Consider the following 16,749-nt stretch of genomic DNA (forward strand, 5'->3'; position numbering starts at 1 on the left):
TAACACACTACGCCGTGAAGGACTGAAATCCTGCAGCGCCTGCAAGTTCCCCTGCTCAAGAAAGCACATATACAGGGCCATCTGAAGTTTGCCAATGAACATCTGAATGATTCAGAGGAGAACTGGGTGAAAGTGTTGTGGTCAGATGAGACCAAAATCGAGCTCTTTGGCATCAACTCAACTCGCCGTGTTTGGAGGAGGAGGAATGCTGCCTATGACCCCAAGAACACCATCCACACCATCAAACATGGAGGTGGAAACATTATGCTTTGGGGGTATTTTTCTGCTAAGGGGACAGGACAACTTCACCGCATCAAAGGGACGATGGACGGGGCCATGTACCGTCAAATCTTGGGTGAGAACCTCCTTCCCTCAGCCAGGGCATTGAAAATGGGTCGTGGACAGGTATTCCAGCATGACAATGTCCCAAAACACACGGCCAAGGCAACAAAGGAGTGGCTCAAGAAGAAGCACATTAAGGTCCTGGAGTGACCTAGCCAGTCTCCAGACCTTAAACCCATAGAAAATCTGTGGCGGAAGCTGAAGGTTTCGAGTTGCCAAACGTCAGCCTCGAAACCTTAATGACTTGGAGAAGCTCTGCAAAGAGGAGTGAATCAAAATCCCTCCTGAGATGTGTGCAAACTTGGTGGCCAACTACAAGAAACGTCTGACCTCTGATTGCCAACAAGGGTTTTGCCACCAAGTACTAAGTCATGTTTTGCAGAGGGGTCAAATACTTACTTCCCTCATTAAAATGCAAATCAATTTATAACATTTTAGACATGCGTTTTATTGTTGTTGTTGTTGTTGTTCTGTCTCTCACTGTTCAAATAAACCTACCATTAAAATTATAGACTGGTCATATCTTTGTCAGTGGGCAAGCGTACAAAATCAGCAGGGGATCTAATACTTTTTTCCCTCACTGTATATACAGTAACTTCAGAAAAGGACCTTTCATGTGAACCAAACTAAATGCCTGGAAGGAAGTGACGAATAGAAAGTGACCTCGGTTGGTTAAACAGATTTCACAGGTAGATTCGTTTTTATTCAAAACAGGCTTACACCAGACGCAAGACATCCAATTTCATAATAAAAAAAACATCAAACAATCAAGCCTGCTTTCAAGTCATCTTACATCTACAAAACATTTGGGAATTTATACATGTAAAAAAAAATGAACACAAGACATTGATGAGACGGGAAACACCTCAGCAGTATTATTCATTGTGCTGATGACGAGAGGTGTCAGAGATGTTGCTATCCCACATCACGCCAACCCCTACAACTGTAGATGCAGTTATATCATAATAAAAGTCCCTCCCTAGGAGAGCACGGGTGGGCAAAGTCTTAACAGGAGATTGCAGGGTCTGTTGGTTCCATATCAATGCTTCATTGATGAACTTAAGTTATTGATGATGGTAAGTGACCTCACCTGGTTAACAAAGTCTACATAACTCGCCAACATGAAGGCAGGAAACCAAACTGGCAGACCCTGCTTCCCTCTGTGACAACGTTCACCCACCTCAGTGGGGTTTTGAGTCCCATACAGTGTGGTGTGGTGCTGGTGGAGGAGGGTACTACTTGGCTCGTTGTCTCCCTGTCTTCTGACACCTCACATGGGGTAGTTGAGCACCACGTCCTGCTTGGCCAGCTCCAACAACATAGGGTCGTCAAAGAACTTGCTGATGCTCACATCCTCACTCAGACCCTGCATGGAAACCAGGGACAGTCAGTCACATTGTCGTGATGCTTATTGGCCTGACCTTGCACAACAGTACATACTTAATAAAGCACACCTTCCCTCACAGACATGGTGAGGGGGGTGGGGCAGTATACGTACCTTGCGCCGGCGGGTCTTGATCATGAACTCTCTGGCCAGGTGAGGGGCAGGCTGGGGCTCCAGCGGCCTGATAACGATGCTTTTGTCCAGGGGGTCGCCAGGCACAATCTGGGGGGAGAGGAGAGTAGAAACAGGGGTCATGAGAGGGTTGAAAATAAAAAGACTACGGTCAGTTAGTTAGTCAATTCCACATCTAGTCTACAGCTTCACATTATCATACACACACTGACAACTAGACATACAGAAGCTGAAACCTGAGCAGAGACTTCTAATAATAAAGTCACCACCACTGTCCTTAAACCTTTCACCACTCAAATGCATGATTTATTCTCTACTAGTCAGCCGGCGTTCTCCATGTTACTGAGTCAGGGGGATGTCTGTCCCCTACAGCCAGCCAAAACGAACACGGCAGCGCCTTCTCACCCAGTCTCGGTCGCAATCTTCATCACTACAACGTTAGCACATCTAGTTCTGAGTAGAATGGCGTTTTAAAATGATTACTTAAACCTACCATCTTCACCGGCACCTCAATCCCGTTTTCATGGGTAAATGTTACATGCCCGTTGGAGGGAGAGCAAGGAGGGAGGGGGGGGCTGAATCTCCTGGCCCCAAAGGGCTGTTTCGTGACCTTTTCTAAAGGCCAACTCTGCAATCTCACACTCCCTCCTCCGCTGCGCTCCAGTCCCAAATGGCACCCTATTCCCTATTTAGCCCTGGTCAATATTAGTGCACTAGCCTATATAGGGAATAAGATGCCATTTGGGCCACATCCTAGGACTGTGCCATAACAAAACCCCAGGCCTGCGGGGGAAAAGATTGAATGGGAGGAAAATCAATGGAGCGTCTGCAGCCCAATCAACAGATGGAGCAGGACCGCTAAACAGCGTCACACCACATGGTGTTTCTCCACACCACACTGGGAGGAAGTGATGATCACGCTACTGAGAGGGAGAGGAATAGCCTGCTTTCAGTTTACAGAAGAGGAGAGACTGGAAGCAGGCTGGGGCAAATGAGGGCAAGGGGAGCAAATTAATTTTGCCTGACACAGCCAAAGAGAAGGAGCGAGACACACGACACAGCGGGAAAGACAGAGACAACTGTAGTGTCCACAATAGCTGCTGACTCAACACCCTCCTAGTCAGCATCAAAACCAATTTACACAGAGTGGCAGGCATGAGCACGAGGTTCGTGACTCTGGCATCTCATTGTGTCCGAGTGTGTGTGCATGTGTATGTTAACACAGCTGGTGGGCATAAAGAAAGAGGGCACACATTTCTATGAGTGTGAGTGGGTGCACGTGAGTCCGTCCGTGTGATCCTACCTGCCAGTGGTGGAAGACGGACAGGGAGAAAGCCTGTCCCTGTGTGTGTGTTCTCAGGTCAGTCTCGAAGCCAAACGAGTCGATGGCTGGGATGAAGGCCTTGATGGTGTAGAGGGGAGACCCGGGGATGGGGGCGTCCTGGGTCACATGACCTCTGTAGCGCAATACAAAACACAGCAGATAGAATTGTAACAAATAAAATAACTAAAACCACCACATCGGAGCAATCAGCACAATAAAGGTTTAAAAATGTCAGTCAAGAAGTTATGGATGGGGTAATTGGGATGGTACAGAGTAGATTGATAGTTATTTAGTGGTTTGTGGGCTCACCTCCGTCTGGCCAGTACGGTGTACACAGCAGACACACAGTCAGCCGGGGCCTGGACCTCTACGAAGTAATAGGGCTCCATCAACCTGGGGGTGGCCTGGGAGGGACAGGAGAGGGACAATAATTGGGACAGCCATCAGGAGAACCAGAGGAGAGGGGGGCAGGAGGGAGAGCCAGTGGCAGAGAAGATAGAGGTCAGGGGAGGAAAGAACAGTGGAGAAAGTCAGAGAGAAGAGAAGCTGAGAGGCGGGCAATGATGGAGGGATGCAATGAACCAAAAAAGGAGAGATACACTTGAAAAAGAGGGACACGCCAATATAAAAAAAAGAACAAGTCAGAAGAAACCAGCACTTTAATCAAGGTAATGGAACTCAGGAGAAAAACTCAGGAGGAAAAGGATAGGAAACAAGAGATGGAGCTAGAGTTAATGAAAGAGATGGAAGAAAGGAGAGAGATAAGGGGGGGAGGGAGGAAGAGAGAAGAGGGATGATCTCACCATGAGGAAGGCAGAGTACACCACTCTCCTGGCTGTGGGGATGACCTGTCCTCCTCCTCTGTGTAGAGGCTCCTGTGCTATGACCGCATCCAGAATCTTAAACTTCACGTTTCTGATAGCTAGGGAGGGGATGTATAGCTGTTAGGTGATTGTGTGTGTGTGTGTGTGTGTGTGTGTGTGTGAGAGAGATAAAGAGTGGTAAGACACTTACGTTCGTCACACAGAGGCCCCTCCCTGGTGCCCCACTGGAAGCCCTGGACGATGCTGTCCTTAACTGAGCCCAGCAGAGCCTTGTCCACCTGCACACAACAACACACCGTCAACATACTGGAGACATATCACCCATGCAAAGCTACACACATCTGTATACAAATGGACACAAAAATGCCTTCATTACACCCTACAGTGTGATTCAGTGTCATAACAATCAAAGATCAATATGGAGAGATTGATTGTTCTCATTGAGCATACATTTTCTTGACTTCCAGGCATTACACTAACACAAGACAGAGGTTGTTGCGCCCAATGACCGGGCACTGCTGTCCGTGCCATTCAATGGGTCAATGTCACCATGATCACGCCGGTGTCAACAGAGGGTCAACACAGTGACACATCCATCGATGCATTTTCACACATCTGCTAGAGAGCACTCGTCCAAAAATCACTCCAACACGCACTGACAGTCTGTTTACAGTTAGGCCTAGAGACAGGCAGGCTGACCCACATAGCAGCCCAGCCTGACCCCAGAGCCTCACCTCAGAGCCTGGCCTGGCCAACCCACCCCAGCCTGACCCCAGAGCCTCACCTCAGAGCCTGGCCTGGCCAACCCACCCCAGCCTGACCCCAGAGCCTCACCTCAGAGCCTGGCCTGGCCAACCCACCCCAGCCTGACCCCAGAGCCTCACCTCAGAGCCAAGCCTGGCCAACCCACCCCAGCCTGACCCCAGAGCCTCACCTCAGAGCCTGGCCTGGCCAACCCACCCCAGCCTGACCCCAGAGCCTCACCTCAGAGCCAAGCCTGGCCAACCCACCCCAGCCTGACCCCAAGAACACCAGCCCTCCACACCCCATCCCCCCTAGCCCATCCCTACCCAACTCTCCCCATCCCAACCCAGCCTGACCCCAAGAACACCAGCCCTCCACACCCCATCCCCCCTAGCCCATCCCTACCCAACTCTCCCCATCCCAACCCAGCCTGACCCCAAGAACACCAGCCCTCCACACCCCATCCCCCCTAGCCCATCCCTACCCAACTCTCCCCATCCCAACCCAGCCTGACCCCAAGAACACCAGCCCTCCACACCCCATCCCCCCTAGCCCATCCCTACCCAGCCTGACCCCAGAGCCCTGGTCTCACCTCAGAAGGCAGAGTGTCATCTACCAGGATGTTAGGCCCGGTGGTGTCGGGCCCAAAAGCCCAGATAGACCTGGCAGCAAGCAGATCCCAATCATACTTGGTCTGGAAAAACTCTCCTAGCTTCTTCCTGGAACCAGAGATTAAACAACAGCAAGGATTAGTGAGTGGTGTCCGTGGGGATGTGGGTGGGGGGGTGACAGGAAGAGGAACAGAGGGGACAGAGTTTGTTTAATGGGATGTCAAGTTAAAATGTGTCACTGCCTTGGCACTGTGGCTCACGTTGGCAATGCCAGGCCCAGATGGGTTCACAGATGAGCAGCATGCAGCGGGCCAGACACTGTCCACTTCCAAAAAACACACACACACACACACACACACACACACACACACACACACACACACACACACACAGGGCTACAGCTGTGGATAGGAGGATAGGCCTCAAGGTATGGTCAAGACAGGTGTTCTGTGATGGCAGGTGTCTGTTTGGGTTGAGACACTGATATGTGGACAGCTAGAAGGATACAGCAGGTGAACTCTTTGTATGAATAGGTGGTGTGCAGGTGTGTGTGTCCCGTACCTGTTCCATGTGATCTGCACCACCTCGTTCTCTATGTCCTCAGCCAGGCCCTTCTCCAGAGGCTCGGCAATCATGGTGATCTTATTCCTGTCAATCAAAACACACAACCGCCAGTCAAACAGACACAGCACTCAGTCTCCCATCCAGCTGGTCTAGACACATCACGCTAATATCACACCTCAACATGAAACAGAATGCATATATATACCCATATGGTACCCTATTCCCTATATAGTGCACTACTTCTGGCCAGAGCCCTATGAGGTCTGGTCAAAACCCTCTGGCCACTGGTCAAAAGTAGTGCATTATAAAAGGAAATAGGGTGCTATTTGGGTATTCACACACAGTCCACACTGGTTGTTTAGTGTACTGTAGGCTAGTTCAATGTTCAATGGTGACCCATGGGAGATAATGGTGGATGCCTACTTCTTGTTCGGCGTCTCGGCAAAGCACTTGAGAGACGATGTCTCCACTACTGTCTCACAGAAAGTCACCACGGGGTCAGCCACCTGGGAGAAAGAGGAGAGTGAGATATTCAGTACTGGAAAACTAATCAAGGAATAACACCAGACAAAGGGTATTTTGTTCAAGATGTTACAATTACGATACAGGAAGATGAGAATGTTGTTCCAATTGGGTGAAAGGACATGTGAGAGAACGAGAACTGACCTTGATGTCGATCTCAGAGTACATCTTCCGCAGGTCGTGCATGACACAGTCCAGGTAGAGTTCCCCAGTCCCCAAGATAACATGTTCCCCTGACTCCTCCACCTTGGTGGTGAGGGAGGGGTAGCTCTTGTTGACCTTCCTCAGTCCGTCCAACATCTTGGGCAGCTCTGACGGGTTGACTGGCTCCACAGCGATCTTGATGACAGACGCCGTGTTGAACTTGAGCGGCCGGAAGATCTGGGCTTCCTCGTTCCCTCTGGGCTCGGTGATGGTGGCTGTCTTGACGATGGGCTGGTCACAGCCCTCAATGAGAACCCAGTTTCCAGCAGGCACACGGTTCACCTCTATCTGGTACCTGTGGTTTAGAACATGAAGGGGTTTGAGCTAGAACTGTTGGTGTAAAGGACCGACAACTTCTCATACTGAACACTTAGAGATGTCATTTATTGACGTCTCAGGGGGAGTTGAGATACGCAAAAAACACATTTCCAATTCACACGTGTATAATACACACTTGAACATGTGTGAAATAGGACAAATATAAGCACCCACCAAATTATTATAATATTGAGGACCAGAGACTAGGGAAGAAACACAAAGGGGTGTTTGACTAATGAATACATAACCGACAACTTGTTATAATGAACATTCAGGCTTCGTCCCAAACGGCACCCTATTCCCTATATAGTGCGTTACTTTTGACCAGGGCCCATAAAGCTCTGGTCCAAATTAGTGCACCATGTACGGAATAGATAGAATAGCCAAATGATGTGTCCACGAGGTGGCATATTAACAGTGATACCCATTACCTGGCGACGTTGATCCAGAGGCGTCCCACCGTGCAGACCTGTGAGTCCTCCTCGTCCTCCAGAGTGTAGTTCTCTCCCAGCACCTTGACTGGCTGGCCCGCCTGGATGGTACCGCTCAGCACTCGGCCAAACGCATGGAACTGCACCCCGTCCTCCGTACTGTACATCTTAGTGGTGTGGCACATCAGAGGACCCTGATGGGAGGAGGAGAGAAGAGGGGAAAGAGAACGAGCAATAAAGGAGGGAGAGAGGAAAGAGGTTAAAAGGAAATAGATAAACTTAGTTATTAACCTTTTCTAACAGAGCAGTGTGACAATTCAAAAGCAACTATTTGTTACATCTCAAGCCTTACTTCATTATTGGCTAGAGGATCTCTAAAGGGCATTTGGAATGTTTGTGGTCAATGCCCTCCATTGTCCTGGCTTCTTCCATCTATTTTTTATATTTTTTATAACTCACTTCACTCCCAGTCAATTCCGATCGCCCGCTTGCTTAATTGCGGTTCCAGTTGCAATGAGGCTATTAATTAACACTGGAAACAGATTCCACCTATTAGAAACCAACTACCATCTGTCTTCTTCTAGCCTCTTCTCACCCCCAGCCCACATCCCCAGGGCCTGTGTTTCCCACTCCGTCACACTCACATCAGGGTCACATTCTGCCATGGCCTCCCCCAGGTCTGAGTCCAGTCCTCCAGTGTAGCTGTGCTCTATCTTGTTCTTGGCGCCCCCCTGTGGTGAGGGGATGTGCTGCACGCACATGTCCACAAAGCCTGCAGGGGGAGGGAGGGAGGTCATGCTTGGCTTCACATTAGTACAGTGAGGGAAAAAAGTATTTGATCCCCTGCTGATTTTGTACGTTTGCCCACTGACAAAGAAATGATCAGTCTATAATTTTAATGGTAGGTTTATTTGAACAGTGAGAGACAGAATAACAACAAAAAAATCCAGAAAAACACATGTCAAAAATGTTATAAATTGATTTGCATTTTAATGAGGGACATAAGTATTTGACCCCCTCTCAATCAGAAAGATTTCTGGCTCCCAGGTGTCTTTTATACAGGTAACGAGCTGAGATTAGGAGCACACTCTTGACCTGTATAAAAGACACCTGTCCACAGAAGCAATCAATTAATCAGATTCCAAACTCTCCACCATGGCCAAGACCAAAGAGCTCTCTAAGGATGTCAGGGACAAGATTGTAGACCTACACAAGGCTGGAATGGGCTACAAGACCATCGCCAAGCAGCTTGGTGAGAAGGTGACAACAGTTGGTGCGATTATTCGCAAATGGAAGAAACACAAAATAACTGTCAATCTCCCTTGGCCTGGGGCTCCATGCAAGATCTCACCTTGTGGAGTTACAATGATCATGAGAATGGTGAGGAATCAGCCCAGAACTACACAGGAGGATCTTGTCAATGATCTCAAGGCAGCTGGGACCATAGTCACCAAGAAAACAATTGGTAACACACCACGCCGTGAAGGACTGAAATCCTGCAGCACCCGCAAGGTCCCCCTGCTCAGGAAAGCACATATACAGGCCCGTCTGATGCAGCATTCCTCCTCCTCCAAACACGGCGAGTTGAGTTGATGCCAAAGAGCTTGATTTTGGTCTCATCTGACCACAACACTTTCACCCTGTTCTCCTCCATCCCCACCGTCAAACATGGAGGTGGAAACATTATGCTTTGGGGGTGTTTTTCTGCTAAGGGGACAGGACAACTTCACCGCATCAAAGGGACGATGGACGGGGCCATGTACTGTCAAATCTTGGGTGAGAACCTCCTTCCCTCAGCCAGGGCTTTGAAAATGGGTCATGGATGGGTATTCCAGCATGACAATGACCCAAAACACACGGCCAAGGCAACAAAGGAGTGGCTCAAGAAGAAGCACATTAAGGTCCTGGAGTGGCCTAGCCAGTCTCCAGACCTTAAACCCATAGAAAATCTGTGGAGGGAGCTGAAGGTTCGAGTTGCCAAACGTCAGGCTCGAAACCTTAATGACTTGGAGAAGATCTGCAAAGAGGAGTGGGACAAAATCCCTCCTGAGATGTGTGCAAACCTGGTGGCCAACTACAACATTACATTACATTTTCATCATTTAGCAGACGCTCTTATCCAGAGCGACTTACAGGAGCAATTAGGGTTAAGTGCCTTGCTCAAGGGCACAGACAGATTTTTCACCTAGTCGGCTCAGGGATTAGAACCAGCGACCTTTCGGTTACTGGCACAACGCTCTTAACCACTAAGCCACCTGCTGCCACCAAGTACTAAGTCATGTTTTGCAGAGGGGTCAAATACTTATTTCCCTCATTAATATGCAAATCAATTTATAACATTTTTGACATGCGTTTTTCTGGATTTTTTTGTTGTTATTCTGTCTCTCACTGTTCAAATAAACCTACCATTAAAATTATAGACTGATCATGTCTTTGTCAGTGGGCAAACGTACAAAATCAGCAGGGGATCAAATACTTTTTTCCCTCACTGTATGTTTGTCACATTCACCAGAAACATAAGATTGTGTCCAATTACACCACTGATTATCCAAGGCTGTATGCAGATACACTGGCCAGAGAGGTAATAGCTTAACCACATACAGTGAGTCATCGTGTACGCAAACGTACAGTAAGAGCCTATAATGAGAACGCATACAATAGAATTAGGCAGAAGATAAACATGTCTCAACTGTAAATGACCTCTGTGAATAAGATTAAACATGAGATATAGTTATTGAGCGGTATATGAGGAGGCAGTAGAGGTTAGAGAGGAAACAGGGGTGGCGGGAGGCGTACGTACCGGTGAACTCGCCAAAGAAGCGTTTACAGACCAGCCTGAGTAGAGGTCTGATGTTGAGCTTCAGCTCCTCTTTGACCAGGTGGATCCCCAGCTCATCCAGCACCCGAGGCAGAGACGTGTCACAATCACCCACCACCTGGGAGAGAGAGAGAAGGGAGGGAGAGAGAGGGCAGTCCATAAGTCATTGGTGTAGTGTAATGTTGAGATGTGCTAGCGCTACTTATGGAATAGGGTGGTCTTCTGGGTAAAGTAATGTAGTCCAAACAAGAAAATGTGATGGCATCTCCCATAAAAGGCCGCAACAACACTTTTCAATTCATGGTGCGCCTATTTATTTCAAAAGCTGACGTGTTTCGATCTCGATCGGTCTTTCTCAAAGCTTCCTTTTTCTGACAAAGACCGATCGAGGTCGCAATGCGTCAGCTTTTAAATAAGAGCACCGTGAACTGAAAAAAAAACTGTTGCGGTCTTTTATGGGAGATGCAATCACCTTTTCCTTTTTTGGACTCATGGGGATACTGTGTTTGAGGGAACAGACATGTCTACACAAAAGTGCTAATCTGTGCATGTAGCGTATAAGACTTGTTTTCTAGGAGATGATTGGTTAAAGGGTTCTTACCTGGGATAGGATCTTGTACAGAGGCTCCAGCACAAACTCCACAAAGCTACGCTGGGAGTTACTAGTGGGGGCTTTCTTAGTGAATTTGCGCCTGAGGAGAGAAGGCAAAACAGGGTTATCTTTCTGCATTACAGACAAAAAGTCTAAATGACCCTAAATGAAAAGTCTAAATGTTCCTAAATGAAAGCCACTTACGTTTTGGGATTGAAGTAAATGTCTCCCCACAGCCTCTTGGCAAACTCTGTGTAGCTGATGTCACCTGCAACACCAGAGAGAAGGGTTAACAACAGTGTATTTTTTAACAGTTATTCGCAGGGTTCAAACGAGAACCTACCAGGTCTAGTCAAGTCAGAAATGTGTTTACAGTTAGACATATCAAGAGGTGTGGGAGACAGTGACCAGTGTGTGGAACTGTGCTTGTTTTCTGGGGGGAAGGTCGTCTCACCGTAGGTGTCGGAGTAGATCTTGGCGAAGGAGCCCAGGGTGAAGCAGACACAGTACTGAGAGCTGGCGAAACACACGTTCCCCAGGAGAGGAGACACCACCAGGTTCTCATCTGTAGAGTAGGTGCTGAGGGAAAGGGGAGAGAGGAGCCACGGTCAACGACACACACTGGACACTACACTACAACAGGCTACGCTCAATGCTAGTACTTTTGTTTTCACTCTGCAATAGAATCTTCTTTACAAATGCTCTGTGCGCTACATTTACATTTGACATTTTAGTCATTTAGCAGACACTCTTATCCAGAGCGACTTACAGTTAGTGAGTGCATACATTTTCATACTGGCCCCCCGTGGGAAACGAACCCACAACCCTGGCGTTGCAAGCGCCATGCTCTACCAACTGAGCTACAGGGGACTCAGTTGGTAGTAATCTCATCTGAAATCATTCCGATATTTCCTTTCCTCCACACCCCTCAGTGTTAGCCCCTAGCCATGGTTATCAGGCTCTCCCCACGTCAGTACCTGAGCATGGCGTTGACCTCGTCCACTATGTGGCGTAGTTTGTAGTAGGCGTCTGTAGGGGGCAGCTTGAGCTCCACGATGAGGCGGTCCACCTTGTTGATGCAGATGGTGATGGCCAGACGCTCCTGGACTGCGTGCTTGATCAGACGCTCTGTGTTCAACATCACCTAAAGACACACAGCGGGGCAGATGCCTGGGTTATGGGAGGAATGGTACATTTGACTTTTTGGGGCCAAGCCTCAGAGGTGGAAACACAAAAGCCTGAGTCTTTAGGCCAAACACTGAAGCAAAGTATGATAATGGAAGTGCGACACAAGATACAGAGATGCAGAGGTGAATGGGGATTTGAGTTAAAAATAAAAAGTATTAAAAGTAAGAGGACTCACTCCTTCTGCTGCGTCGATGAAAAGTACGATGCCGTCGGAGAGTCGGATGCCTGCTGTCACTTCATCCGAAAAGTTCACGTGGCCTGCAGGGATGTCAAAGGGTATGAGGTTCCGCTCTGCCTTTCTAAAGCAGCCAACCTAACATCACACACAGTGAGGCGGTAAATTATATCAATCAACCGCCCTTGATTACTCTTTTAATTTCCCCTACAATTCCTGCATACCTGGTGTGTCCATGATGTTGAAGAGGAAGGATTTGCCTCTGGAGTCTGGAAGTACCATTGTGACGGGGGTGCTCTTGATACCAACCCCTCTCTGTGGAGGCACCCCATTGGAGTCAACACAATGCACTTATATGGGAGATACACAATTCTGCATTAATTGTCATAGCTCTGAATACAATAACAACAACTTACCTCCTGCTCAGTGAAGAGGATATCTGTGTAACGGAGCTGAAGTACCAAGGAAAAACGCAGTGAATTAATGGCTCATTTACAGTATACACAGAGTATTTCAGATTACAACTGGTTAGAGGATTTCTCCAAATTAGGATGAAAGGTGAGCAGCAAGTTTGGGGCAGTGTAGTCTAGCTGGAGAGTAAACTCACATCCATGTCATCTCTCTTCCTGATCTCTGGGTGTGTCTGTTCAATCAGGCAGTCCACGAAACATGTCTGCAGACAAGAAGCAAATCCATTAAATCACAATAAGGCCAATAGTCTAGCTACTAACAGCTATGATCTAGCCTGGTCTGTTACTAAAGCAGGTGAAATGCTGAGTGTTTGACCTTGCCGTGATGCAGGTGGCCACACAGAGTGACGTTACGGATCAGCTCTGGACTGTCCATCAGGTCAGCCAGGAACCTGCACAGAGGAGGAAAGGTGGGGTTAAACATCAACCATTTGTGAGTATAGACAGAGAGACAGACAGACGCAGGTCTAGTTTACAACAGTGAAACTGGTGAACGTACTCCATGTCATAAACAGTGGAAGGCAGCTCCTGTTCCATCAGAGTGAACTGCTTGTTCCTTACAGGCTTGATGATTGGTTCTGATGGGGATGGAGAGAAAATGGGAATTAGTTTAATACTACCATTTCTGAATGAATGCATCCATGTGCTTGAGTGTGTATTATTGAAACTGTGTGTATGTGTAGTGTCTGACCTGTGAGGGGCTGTGCGTCCTCTTCCTGGACTAAAGTTTCCACCTCCGGCCCATACACTTCCTCTGCTGTAGGATAGTATTTCTTATCCTCGTGCAGAACTACCTCCATCCCTGGGACGTCTTCATCAGCATCAGCCGGCTCATCATCATCATCCTCATCAGCCTTCACAGAGCAGAGAGGGACACAAGCATGTCTTGAATTGACCAGACATTATAAACACCCCTACTTCATTTTGGTTAGGCTGCATTGTAATGTGCATTCATGTCTAGGCTGGCTGTTGATTTCAGTAAACAAACCTCATCCACATCTCTGTTGTCTGCCTCCAGATCATCATCCTCGTCAGAGTCTAGTTCTGGACCAATGTAGTTCCCAAACTCGTCATACAGATCCGTCTCCATTGTGAAAGGGACTGAGTAAGGGGAAACTATAATGGATTAGCATTATAATTGCATCACCCACCCACCCATGATTTTGCTTTCTGCAAAGAGTACCTTCTACAAACCAATGAATGTTGTCTACTCGAATTCTGCAATTAGTTAGCTGTGTTATTTATTCAGATGTTTAAGTAGTCTTGTGTAGCTCAGTTGGTAGAGTATGGCGCTTGCAACGCCAGGGTTGTAGGTTCGATTCCCACGGGGGGCCAGTATGAAATATATGCGCTCACTAACTTTAAGTCGCTCTGGATAAGAGCGTCTGCTAAATGACTTAAATGTAATGTATAACGTTTCAGGTACACACACAGGAACTACACGTTAATGTTAGCTAGATACTGCATGCATTGGCGGGTAAATTGAGAAAAATAAACCCATCAAACTCACACCTCAAAAACGATGGTTCGCTTTGAAAAGGCCGAAAATTTGCAACTTCATAAACAGATAGTACTCTCTTAGCTAGCTAGTTAGTTAGCGGCTAAATGAATAACGAACAGGCTGCGTTTTTGTTGATGTTTCGCTTTTCTACAATAAAGTAGCTAGCTTGTTCTGGAGAGTAGGTCAGCACAAAAACACTTACCTTTATGTGCAAAACGAGCGGTAGTTTCAAATTTGTATCGCTATTTTTCCTAGTTATTTGAACTATTCACAATGTTTTTCTCTCCTGTTTCCAAACCATGCACATGTAGGACCCCTCAATGCAAACGCACGTCGAGCGTAGGTGACACGCAAATGTAGACTATCTTCATATTGCCTGATTGTATATTTTTGTTTACATTTACAATTTTAGTCATTTAGCAGACGCTCTGGATAAGAGCAATTAGGGTTAAGTGCCTTGCTCAAGGGCACATCGACAGATTTTTCACCTAGTCGGCTCGGGGATTAGAACCAGCGACCTTTCGGTTACTGGCACAACGCTCTTAACCACTAAGCTACCTACAAAAACAATGTATCGATGGTTATTTGTTTTAGCAAATAATGTAATATTTACAGTCCAAAAATATTTTATTTGCTAATATATTTGGAAGAAAATTTTCATGCGCGCGAAGTCTCTAGTCTAGACGATTATTTTGTGCAGGCGCATATTTTACATAAGCAACAAGCGAGATTACCCCGGATATTTGTTTTTCTCAATTTAGTTATCTCTTATTTTTGAAATGATAATTTATTTTCTTTTTTTAAATTGTTTTATTAGTTCATTACATATATTTTTCTATATATTTTTTTTTTTAACAACAAATCAATACAAAAGGTACACGGGGGAACACAAGTATATATAAAGAATATACAAAAGGCAGTTGGGCTAGGAGGTACAATATCACATTACACAAATACCTTAAGGGGCATACACACATAATTCTAACAACTTTTTTGTTGGTAGAGTATTTCATTGTCTTAAAATATAGTTCAATTTCTTTTTGTAAGGTAATAAAATGTGGTGTTTTGTTTGTAAATTTACATTTGTGAATATGAAATATTGCCAAAAGAATAATGAAATTAATTACATAAAAATGTTCTACTTATTTCTATTTTAGGTAAAGAATCCAAGCAATACATCTCTCCATAACAGTGTAAAATCTTCATAAATATGTTCAATTATTAATCCACTGATTTCTTGCCACAGATACCTTACATGAATACAATGCCAAAGAAAATGCAACACCGTTTCTGGGTGTTGCATCAGCCCGGAGCCCTGTTCAGGGCCTCCCGAGTGGTGCAGTGGTCTAAGGCACAGTGCTAGCTGTGCCACTAGAGATCCTGGTTCGAATCCAGGCTCTGTCGTAGCGACCGGGAGGCCCATGGGGCGGCGCACAATTGGCCTAGCGTCGTCTAGGGTAGGGGAGGGAATGGCCGGCAGGGATGTAGCTCAGTTGGTAGAGCATGGCGTTTGCAACGGCAGGGTTGTGGGTTTGATTCCCACGGGGGGTATGAAAAAAAATAAAAAATTGTATGCACTGTAAGTCGCTCTGGATAAGAGCGTCTGCTAAATGAGTAAAATGTAATTACAATTACCCAGGATCGATATTTCTGAACTGAAATCCAGTGCATGTGTTAGATGGATTTGTAGGGTTACATTTTAAAGGCCCAGTGCACTCAAAATTAAGTTTTTCCTGTGTTTTGTATCATACTGTACAACAGCTGATGAAACTAACACTGTAAAAAATATTTTATCAGTAGCTAGGTTTCCATCCAATTTTGAAACAGATTTTCATGCAAATGTTTTATAATCTGCATAAAACAATATGAGCATTTTCCCACTAGAGATGTGTTTCCATCAAACATACTTTTTGCGGATACAAGGCTGTGCGTGATGACATAGTGCACATACAAATAACTTTTGCCGTTAAATTCACATGTACCGAATTAAAAATACAAGTTCAATTGGTTTCCATCGCATTTTCATCTCTACTGATGGTTTTGTCACAAAAACGGTTGCGTTATATAGCATTTTACATTTGACATTTTAGTCATTTAGCAGACGCTCTTATTCAGAGCGACTTACAGTTAGTGAGTGTATACATTATTATTATTTTATTTTATTTTTTACACTTGCCAACAGCTCACAGATAAAGTGCGGGTAGGCTACATTTACATTACATTTACGTCATTTAGCAGACGTTCTTATCCAGAGCAACTTACAAATTGGTGCATTCACCTTATAGCCAGTGGGATAACCACTTTACAATATGTTTTTTTTTCTTTCTTTGGGGTGGGGTAAGGGGGGGTAGAAGGATTACTTTATCCTATCCCAGGTATTCCTTAAAGAGGTGGGGTTTCAAGTGTCTCCGGAAGGTGGTGAGTGACTCTGCTGTCCTGGCGTCGTGAGGGAGCTTGTTCCACCATTGGGGTGCCAGAGCAGCGAACAGTTTTGACTGGGCTGAGCGGGAACTGTGCTTCCGCAGAGGTAGGGGGGCCAGCAGGCCAGAGGTGGATGAACGCAATGCCCTCGTTTGGTTGTAGGGACTGATCAGAGCCTGAAGGT

The 16,749-nt window shown here is 46.4% G+C and overlaps 1 protein-coding gene across 2 annotated transcripts; it reads right to left on the bottom strand.

Annotated features, from left to right (window-relative positions):
- Nucleotides 1–1,023: 1,023 nt before the first annotated feature.
- On the bottom strand, nt 1,024–14,472 carry LOC311104508 (116 kDa U5 small nuclear ribonucleoprotein component-like). Of its 2 annotated transcripts, none has more exons than XM_084146366.1 (26): nt 14,347–14,472; nt 13,632–13,744; nt 13,335–13,497; nt 13,143–13,221; nt 12,960–13,035; nt 12,781–12,846; nt 12,590–12,625; nt 12,398–12,488; nt 12,174–12,256; nt 11,788–11,954; nt 11,265–11,389; nt 11,015–11,078; nt 10,820–10,910; nt 10,201–10,336; nt 8,045–8,172; nt 7,401–7,594; nt 6,592–6,946; nt 6,349–6,431; nt 5,923–6,009; nt 5,343–5,469; nt 4,197–4,284; nt 3,986–4,104; nt 3,492–3,586; nt 3,162–3,315; nt 1,841–1,948; nt 1,024–1,708 (listed from the first exon to the last, which is right to left on the bottom strand). In XM_084146366.1, exons 2-26 carry the CDS (start codon nt 13,731–13,733, stop codon nt 1,613–1,615), a joined length of 2,913 nt encoding a protein of 970 aa, XP_084002492.1. In that variant the 5' UTR covers nt 13,734–13,744; nt 14,347–14,472; the 3' UTR covers nt 1,024–1,612. The 2 variants fall into 2 exon arrangements, with proteins under 2 accessions (XP_084002492.1, XP_084002493.1); XM_084146367.1 differs by having other exon boundaries at nt 13,632–13,759; nt 14,347–14,463.
- Nucleotides 14,473–16,749: the final 2,277 nt, after the last annotated feature.

This window comes from Coregonus lavaretus (assembly GCF_964263955.1).
Source record: "Coregonus lavaretus genome assembly, chromosome: 28".
In the NCBI taxonomy this organism is placed as follows: Eukaryota; Metazoa; Chordata; class Actinopteri; order Salmoniformes; family Salmonidae; genus Coregonus; species Coregonus lavaretus.

Coding starts and splice junctions, on each gene's coding strand:
- LOC311104508 (XM_084146366.1), bottom strand. CDS start 13,733: ATGGAGACGGATCTGTATGACGAGTTTGGGAACTACATTGGTCCAGAA. Junction 11,955..12,173: donor TCATCGACGCAGCAGAAGGA/GTGAGTCCTCTT, acceptor GTGTGTCTTTAG/GTGATGTTGAACACAGAGCG. Junction 7,595..8,044: donor TGGCAGAATGTGACCCTGAT/GTGAGTGTGACG, acceptor TCCTCCCATCAG/GGTCCTCTGATGTGCCACAC.